Source organism: Eumetopias jubatus, unplaced genomic scaffold (assembly GCF_037043125.1).
Source record: "Eumetopias jubatus isolate StellerSeaLion01/CBP00866 unplaced genomic scaffold, mEumJub1_p1.0 scaffold_12, whole genome shotgun sequence".
In the NCBI taxonomy this organism is placed as follows: Eukaryota; Metazoa; Chordata; class Mammalia; order Carnivora; family Otariidae; genus Eumetopias; species Eumetopias jubatus.
Genome location: NW_028274818.1, coordinates 3681719 through 3691765, shown reverse-complemented (window position 1 = coordinate 3691765; position 10047 = coordinate 3681719). Strand labels below are relative to the sequence as shown.

Genomic DNA, 10047 nt, shown 5'->3' with positions numbered 1-10047 from the left:
TGACATTTAGAAGACTGATTGAAAGATTTCAAGAACTAGGTTCTAAAGAGAGAACTCCCAGTTCACCCACTCTCACATTTTGGCCCTCACTTTCTCATTCCTTGATGGTCTTTTTTAAGGTATAAATGATCTGCACAGGGAGACTTAGCTATCTCCATAAGACTCTCTGCTTCTCTTCATATCCCTGATGGACTGACATTTAGAAGACTGATTGAAAGATTTCAAGAACTAGGTTCTAAAGAGAGAACTCCCAGTTCACCCACTGGGCCTTCTTTGTTCTTCCAGAACCCTCTAAAGCTCAGTTTCTCTCACCTCTTTTCCCTCTGTGCTGGCCAGTTTCCACTAGCTTTATCTCTTCTGCTGCTTGGAATAGTTTCCTACCATAGCTTCACCTTGATATATTTGCCTAAAAACATTGCCTTCTTCTCTAACCACACTCAGAGCTCCTCTGTGGTCTGAAAAAGGAAGAGAATATTTAAAACTGGAGATTTTTGAAAAAGTGCAGAATACAACTTTACAATAACTATGTAGAGAAGAAAATAACTAAAAGTTTTGATTGTCTAATCCATAGTCAGGAAACATTAGAGAATTTATCCGGTATGTGATTCAAAATGATTTGGGGAAATTCTTATAAAAGGTGATTCCTATTAGTACCCTTAATGTTCTACTTTATTTTAGCTAGCATAACTTATAAACATGACATTATTAATACCTTGTTTGTTATTATTTGCCTCCTTCGTTGAAATATAATCTCCATGAAAACAGAGTGCTTTCTTCACTACTGAATTTAACAAGCCTACAGTTGTACTTGGCACATAATAGAAACTAAATGGATATCTGTTTAATTAATCCAGGAATGATGGAGTAAATCATCTACCTAAAGCATTTCTTCCTTTTACTCTTATATGAGCCAAGAGATCTAACTCTTTATATTTCATCTGGGGAGTGAGCTGTGTCTTTCTACCCATAACAATTAAGGCCATTGAGATCATGGTAAGAACTAACCAAACTTCTACGGTGACAGAGTTTCTCTTCTCTGGATTTCCCCAGTTTGAAGATGGTAGCCTCCTCCTCTTCATTCCTTTGTTCATCATCTACACATTCATTGTTGTCGGGAATCTCACTATATTTTTTGCAGTCAGGATGGACACCCATCTCCACAATCCCATGTACAATTTCATCAGCATCTTCTCCTTCCTGGAGATCTGGTACACCACAGCCACCATTCCCAAGATGCTCTCCAACCTCATCAGTGAGAAGAAGACTATCTCCATTACTGGCTGCCTCTTGCAGATGTACTTCTTCCATTCACTTGGAAACTCGGAGGGGATCTTGTTGACCACCATGGCCATTGACAGGTATGTTGCTATCTGCAACCCACTCCGCTACCCTACCATTATGACCCCCCAGCTGTGTGCTCAGCTATCTGCAGGCTCTTGCATCTTTGGCTTTCTTGTGTTGCTCCCAGAGATTGCATGGATTTCCACACTGCCCTTCTGTGGGCCCAACCAAATCCATCAGATATTCTGTGACTTTGAGCCTGTGCTGCACTTGGCCTGTACAGACACGTCCGTGATTCTAATTGAGGATGTGATCCATGCTGTGGCCATCATCTTCTCTGTCCTGATTATTGCTCTCTCTTATATCAGAATCATCACTGTGATCCTGAGGATCCCTTCTGCTGAAGGCCGCCAGAAGGCCTTTTCCACCTGTGCATCTCATCTTGGTGTCTTTCTGATGTTCTATGGCAGTGTGTCACTCATGTACCTGCGATTTGCTGCCACTTTCCCACCAATTTTGGACACAGTTATTGCACTGATGTTTGCTGTTCTTGCTCCCCTTTTCAATCCTATCATCTATAGCTTGAGAAACAAGGATATGAAGATTGCAATTAAGAAGCTTCTCTGTCCTGGGTTGCCTGGGTGGCTCAGTCGGTGAAGCATCTGCCTTTGGCTCTTTGGCTCAGGTCATGATCCCAGGGTCCTGGGATCGAGCTCCGCATCAGACTTCCTGCTCAGTGGGGAGTCTGCTTCTCCCTTTCCCTCTGCCCCCACCCCAACTCGTGCTCTCTCTCTTTCTCTCAAATAAATAGATAAAATCTTAAAAAAATAAACTTCCTTGCCTTCAGAAAGTGTTTAATGCATCTGCAAGTTGATGTTAGCTAGCTCTTAGCACCTCTCACTTTGGATGTTACCTTGACATACTAAACCATAAAACTAACATATATAACTCATTCATTGTCACACTGATAGTTTCTATTTATTCCAGTTCACATGTTTATTCTATTTATACACATTTAATATATCATGGACTACCTGTTGAGACTTGCATAGAAGGATAGATAATAGAAAGGAAATATAATGTTTAAGCCATTAAAATAGATCTTATAAACATCAATTTTATTGTTACTATGTAAGTATTATTATTATTATTATTCCAAAGGCATTAGAAATAACTACAGATTATAAAATAGAGTGGTTAAGAGTGTAAGATCTGTAGAAGAGGTTAAGATTCATATTTTACTGTATTTTACTGTACTACATACAAGCGTTGTGATCTTAAATATGAAGCAACTCTAGGAGGTGTTGGATACATTTATTACTTCACTGTGGTGATTATATATGGTGTTTGTGTATGTTCACACTCATCACATTGTATACATTACATATGTTCTTTGTATACAAATTATATCTCAAAAAAGTTGTTAAAAATGAAATAGACCGGTTCACACTATGCTAAATCATTAGAAATACAATTTTACCAATTAAAATTTTTTTCAGATCCCTCATGTGATTTTTTTCTTTAACTTGACTGTAGTTGACACACAACGTTACATTAGTTTCAGGTGTACAATATAGTGATTCAACTTCCCTATATGTCATGCTGTGCTCCCCACAAATGTAGACACCATCTGTCACCACGCAACACTATTACAACATTGCTGACATTGAATATATCAGATGATATATTCCCTATGCTGTAACTTTTATTCCCATGGCTTATTATTATTTTTGAATTGCACAGAAAGTATTATAAGAAGTTAGACAAGGAAAATAGGCCCCAAGTCACAGGAATAAATGTTAGACAACACTCAAGAGAGAAAGAAAGCATGTCTTCCCATCCAAAATCTGATACTTATTTTCAAGAAGATTCTATAACAAAAGAAACTAGATTATAGAGAAGAAGGGGGAAGAGGAGAAAGAGAAGGAAGCGGAGGAGGAAAACTTTGGGTTTTCAACAGAGCACAGAGCAGTGGATTGAGCACATAGAGTACAGAATAATCCTGTGAAAAAAGGTGAGACATTGACTGTCAATAGAGAGGTGAGCAGGGCCAATGTGAGTTGTTCAGGGTAAGAGAAATCCACATGCATTTGTGGCATGAGAAAAAAACGACATTGTCCCCTCACTTCAATATTGGCACAAAACCCCAATGACATGTCTGTTATGAAATGATCTTATTTTCTATTAAATATTTTTTCAAGTTTTTTTTTTCTGGTGTCCGTATTTTTCCTTCAAGACTTTCCACACATGTGTGTTCGTGTGAGAAGAGCAGGACCAACACAAAAGTGCTCTTTGCATGACTCCCTGATGGACACTCATATCTGGGGCAATAGCCATTGTGCTAGAGAAAGTAGTTTGCCATGTTCAGAGTGATAAGTACAATCAGGAAAAAATACTTGATGACAACTTTGATCCTAAAATCTAATGAGAGAAGAGTATGGTGGGGATCTCTCTCCTAATTAACCCCACGAGCAAAAGTGATGCTCTCCACTGTGGTGCAGGGCAGGAATCCCCTATGATACCCACTTCCCCTTCCTGCTATTCGCTGGGATGCCTATGAAAATAGCTCTAAGTCCCATTTTGGAGGTTGGAGGAATATCAAGGAAGGATGCAGAGACCCAGACAGGGGAGCCCCTGTGGTCTTTGGTAGAAGTGAGTGCAGAAGGCTGTCTTGAGAAAGAATTCACTCACCATGCATGTAAGAACGTCAGAACCCGGGGACTCAGAAGCTTCCAATGTTGGTGGGGTGCAACAGCAAGTGTAGGGGGAGACTCTGCCAGGCACAGGTGTATATAAAACAGAATACTCCATTATGATGCCATCTTTTGAGAGGTGATTTTTTCCAGACTTGATTAAGACTGTCACTCAAAGTAAATTGTCATACTGCCCTTTCCAAACAGTCCCTAATTTTCTTTTTCACTTGTCCAAGGCTGTCTCGTGGGCTAAATTATAATTTCACCCAGTAGCTTGGCTCCAAGTTAATTTATTTGACACCAACCATTTTTTACATGCCAACCCTGTTCTAGCTTACTGCCCTGGAGGAAGAGCCTGGCCTGGAGAACAAAAAACAGGTAGTTGATAATTATTTTGAAACATGATACATACACTACAGAAACCCCAGTGTAATAGCGCCCAATATTCTGGAGTGTTTACTACATTCCTGACACTACTTTAAAGCACTGAAATTATGTGTGCACATATTGGTAGGGGCAGTCAAGTGTCTGGGTTGGAGCGTGTCACTAGAGATACAGTACACGGATTTATATTCTGACTTCAGCTGAGCATCCCTGGGCAGTGTTTCATCTGTCTGTGCCCAAGTCTTCTCATCTGTAAAATGGGGATAATCTTACCTCATTAGAGCATTAGCAAGAAATATAGCCTGTGCTTGGGGCAGTGCTTGCCTCAGTAAGTGACTCAATACCCCAGCACACTATACAGTGCTGTTATTGTTATTGAAAGTGTCTACCTACTCTTGAAACCTTATGTGCCAGTATTAATATTTTCTTCATCTTACAAAAGAGGAATTAAAGACATAGAAAGGCTAAATAACTTGAGACAGGTCGGGGGTTTATAAGTAGTGGAGAGGACCTGTTTCTGACATGCAGACTTTTGACCAGGATTACATATTGCTTTTGTGTCAGGAGAGGAGGCAGAGCGAGGAGTGGCGACTACGCCACAAGTCAGAAGACATGGCAGACTCAGGAGCCTATGGTGATCCCACAAAGCAGTGTGCATGAGGAGACTCTAGGGGAACAGCATTGGGGATGCTAGGAGAGGAAGCTGGAGCGAGTTCTGGGCCAGATGTGTGGGTTTGGAGCTCATGAACCAGCTGGGGGAAAACATCTGTAAGTTGTAATAGTTGAGATCTTCTAAGTGGATGAGATCACCACAGGAGCAAATAGAATTATCAACAGCAGGGTGGATGAGCAGATAGAGCTACTGAGAACAGAGAGCCTGAGGGAAATGAGCACCTGGGGAAGAGTTTAAGAAAAGCAGCCATGTTAATAAGAGAGAGATGAGGAGAAGTAAGAGTAAGGATGGTAGAATGAATACAACCAAGTGGAATAAAAGAAAAGGCCCAAGCCAGAACCACCTCTGAGAGCCACTGGGAATATATACTGTAACTCCTATTATGTTTATTTTTATTCATGCCTCTTACTCTTAGGGATGGAATCCCAGAAGTGGAGGAGAAAAGCCTCAGGTAACAGTGATGAACAGTGTCCAGTGCCAGAGGACAGCAGAGTCTCTATTAGCATGGGCAGACAGGGCTTCGCGAAGCTTGGTGGGAAGAGCGTCAGTGCAGAAGTGGGGGAGTGAGTAAACAGCAGTGTTGTAGGAACATGAGAGGCGCAGGGAGTCGGGTTTTACCACTTTTCAAGAAGTTGCCTGTTGGGCAATGATTAAGTCCTATGCAGATATTCACTTAATCTTCAGATTCCCTGTTAGATAGGTACTATTTTTAATCTCACTTTTGCAAATGAGTACTTGAGCCTGAAAGATTAAGTAATTTGCCAAAAGACATGTAGATAGTAAGAGGCTCAATTGGTGTTTCAGGGTAGACTCCAGGCCTATTATAATATATGCATATATTTTGAATTATTAAATCATAATACAGTAAGCGTGTGCAACTTACAAATGCAAATAGTTATATTACAGGTTAATTGCACCATTAAAAACATTTGGAGACACCTGTTTCTGTGATTGTGCCTCTGAAGGAGTGAGAAAGCATGTCAAATACTAGTCAATATGCACAAGAGTGTGACATTAGGAAAAAATAAAACCTTCAGATTATTTCGTTATTCATTTGAGTTATTTAGCTGTACACCATCCTTTCTTCTCCACCTTCTTGTGAGCTGGAGTGTGCCTTCTCCTTCAATCACAGGGAGCTCTGCTGAGTGTATGGAGAGTGCAGACGTGTCAGCAGTGACGGAATTTATCTTCACTCGCTTTCCCCAGCCCCAGGATGGTGACCTCCTGTTCTTCTTTCCCTTGATGTACATCTTCCATTCACTTGGAAATTCGGAGGGGATCTTGTTGACCACCATGGCCATTGACAGGTACGTTGCCATCTGCAACCCTCTCTGCTACAATGATCATGACCCCCTGGCTGTGTGCCCAGCTCTCTGTGTCTTCAGCTTCCTCATCCTGCTTCCTGAGATTGTAATGATTTCCACATTGCCCTTCTGTGGGCCCAACCAAATCCATCAGAACTACTGTGACTTGGTCCTCATGCTGAGGCTGGCCTGTATTGACATGTCCATGATTCTGGTTAAAGATGTGATCCATGCTGTGGCCATCATCACTACCATCCTAATCATTGCCCTGTTTTATATCAGAATTGTCACTGTGATCTTGAGGATACCCTCGGCTGAGGGTCGGCAAAAGACCTTTCTACCTGTGTCGGCCATCTCACTGTCTTCCTGATTTTCTTTGGCACTGTGTCCCTCGTGTACTTGCATTTCAATGCCACCTATCCCCCAGTTTTGGACACAACTATTGCACTGATGTTTACTATCCTTGCCCCCATTCTTCAATCCCATCATTCATAGTCTGAGAAACAAGGACATGAAGAATGCAATTAGAAAACTCTTCCATCTTTGGAAAGAGTTGAACACATCTAGAGGTTAATTCTGAGCTGAATGTCCCCTTCATCTGTTTTAACGTTTCTCTAACAGATTAAAAAATGAAACTACTCTATACCTATTTCTTGTCACACTGAACTTTCTGTCTGTTCTCCTGATTACTTTCCTTATATCTAGGAAAACACATTTGTACTCTCTGTCATAGCTATAACACCTGATGTATATATGGTCAAGAATTTTATTATGGGATTGAAGGCTTTGCTTGCTTTCTTCTGAAGAGTTGTAATTAAAGGAAAACTCACTTACCACTTCAGAAGCTGGCCATGTGCTTCAGGTACTGGATCTCGGGAAAGTTTTCTATTTCATGACAAATCACGGATTACCTGATAAGGTTTGTCTGGAAGCAGATATCTTAAAAAAAGCAAAAATAATACTTAAGGAAGTAAATTATACTTTTATTTTTAGTTGTGTAATTCACTCTCCATTAGAATAATAAGCATATACATTTAGTAAGACTAAATTATTACTACCGTAATAATGGCATGCCAAGTAAAGTTGGGACATGTTTGCTTCAAAAGCCTGAGTTTAGGATGCCACCACCAACAGAGAAAAGGTGCACATTAGTGACCACCTCTAATAGACTTGGTCTACACCCATATTTGCCATAAGAATTCTGAGTCCTATCACAGAAACAATTAAAATTAAAGGGCTGAACAAACTTCAGTCCTACACGGCATCCCACGCTGTACCCAGTGATTTTGAACATGAGTCATAGTCATCAAAAATAAAGAAAGCAAACAAAAGTGGATAAGGAAACAAAAAATTATCCAACAAAATCTATACTTGACTAAGGCGTGCACCTCATGGCTTCATGGTACCCTTGCCAGAAAATGTGTATTCCTGCTCTGTGGGCAACCAGAATTCACATGGTTGTGTCAGCATTCCTAAGTCTGCAGCAGCAGGTGTTGGAGAGACAAATGCACCAGGGGAGAAGGAGAATCCACAGAAAGACCGTGGAGTATGTGTAATGCATTTGAGATACGCTCCCACATGCCGACACTCGTTATTGTCAGTTAAGTATTATATAACTTCCCATACCGAAGGAAAACAAACCAAAAGATTTAGAAATGATTCTGTTAATCTAAAAGTGTACTGATTTCTCCAAGTGTCACAAAGGGTTTGATATAGTTCAACTGTTCATACTTTTCTTGTGGTGCATTTAAAACAAGAGTGGGGAGAAGAAATTTTTTCTTGCTTCTGAAAGCAACAAACTTGTTGGAATTAGAGAATAAAGAGACTGTGCAAATATGTCCTTCCAAATTGCTGCCACTGGTGCCCATCTGCCAACAAGAGGCTCACTTGAGTTCCACTGGGGCAACTCTTAAGATTCACACTGACAGAGGAGGCAGGTCTGCTAACAAGGGGACATTATTAAGAAGGGGGCACTATTGTCATTCAACCCTTTCACTCTCTAGACTTCCCAACACCTGGATGAGGACCAATTCAGACTAATGAAGCATTTCTTTTTCTTAAAGCAAATTAAGTCACTCTCCTTTCTTGTTAATTTATGCATTTTGTCATAGAAATAATTTTATTTCTGGAAACAGTGAACAGATGAACCACAGATTATATCTGAAAAGTAAAGTTGCCAAATGTTGCTGATACTAAAAACAGGTTAGTTTCTATGGGGGGAAATAGATAATCTAGATGAAATTGCATATTCAAGGGAGCATATAAAATATTTTTTAGCAATAAATTTCTGTAGTAGTACTACACTTGATAGAGAAACACGAAGGAAAAAGATCTTCCCTGATTATTTTCAGTGGTTAAAAATAAATGTATCTTATGCAATGGTAATTAATATGAATTTGTTTTTGTAATGTATTCTAAGAAGTCACCAACTTCCTTCTTCCTAACACTGCATACATTTGAGCCACGTTCACTAATCACATTCACAATGAAGGACATGACCCCATTGTTATACTACTGTATCAAGAAACTTCTAAGATATTTTCTATAAGAATGATGAATAGAAAAAAAGTTAATGTATATTTGTTGTATTTTACAACGTTTGCAACAAACTGTAAATAAAATGGTATACAAGAACTATACACCAATCTTTCATGTATTTTGTCGAGAAAAATAGGAAATTTAAAGAGTTCATCAGAATCAATGGGAATAATTTGAAGGAGAGCCCTGTGTACGTTGTTGGAAGGAAAAAGTGGATATTCCTCCACTGTCTTCTTTAGCACTGGCTCCTTTTTCCAAATGACATGTTTTCACAGAAATTGTTCTATTTTTTCTTCACTAATTTATTCACAATACTTAAACATGCCAACAAATCACCTTCAACACTGTCCTATTTCTTGTGTGTTTTTTAAGGATGGGGTCCTACAAAAGCTGTCCTTTGTATGGAAGCCTCCCCATTCCATACCAAGATGGAGACTGGTTAAAATCATAATGAGAATAAGGAAAAGGTGGTAACAATGGTCACCAGGATCTGTGAATCTTCCTTGGAGCATTGACTCCCCTTTGACCTGGGGATCTAATGAGAAGAAAGTGCAGAAGTATTCTGATGATTGACCCCATGAGAGAAAAGATTGCTTTCTACTTATTAACAGGAGATAAAGCCTCAGTGGAGCTCATTTCCCCTCTAGTGTGTTCTGTAGGATGTCTATAACAACCCTTCCAGAGAGGGTGAAAGGACATTTGGAAATGCAGAGACCCAGGGAAAGACGCATTTGGCAGAGGTGAGTTTAGGGTCACTGAAGTCTGGGGAGATAGCATCGATTTCCTATACTTGGGATGAAACACAACCTGAAGACTCAGTGAAGATTTAGGGTGGCTTGAATTTGGCCCTGTCCTAAGGCTTCTGAGAGAGTTCTATCTTGGGGCTCTGGGCTCTGCATATTTTCAATCAGAAATTATACCCTGTTATTTAGACCATATGATGGTCTAAGATACGAATGCTTATACTTTCCTTCCCACCTGCCTTGCTTCTGGATTTTTCTGGTTTTAATGATGTTTGTAGTCTGCTCCAAACCTATTCATTATAAAAGAAGCTACTTTCAAGTGCTTAAGACATGCTAAGAGGTATGAAAGACAAAAAGCTGATCCCGCCCTGATCGAAGCTCACCATGTAGTGAAATTAAACAGAAAGAATTACAGTGAAAAATGGTAAGGT

At 39.9% G+C, this 10047-nt stretch overlaps 1 protein-coding gene and 1 pseudogene across 1 annotated transcript; both read left to right on the top strand.

Moving 5' to 3' along the window:
• Positions 1–951: 951 nt before the first annotated feature.
• LOC114199154 (olfactory receptor 6K3-like) lies at positions 952–2155 on the top strand. The gene is made up of 2 exons (XM_088016849.1): positions 952–1904; positions 2119–2155. Exons 1-2 carry the CDS (start codon positions 991–993, stop codon positions 2153–2155), a joined length of 951 nt encoding a protein of 316 aa, XP_087872975.1. The 5' UTR covers positions 952–990.
• A 4025-nt stretch (positions 2156–6180) lies between these two features.
• LOC114199152 (olfactory receptor 6K3-like) lies at positions 6181–6909 on the top strand (annotated as a pseudogene).
• Positions 6910–10047: the final 3138 nt, after the last annotated feature.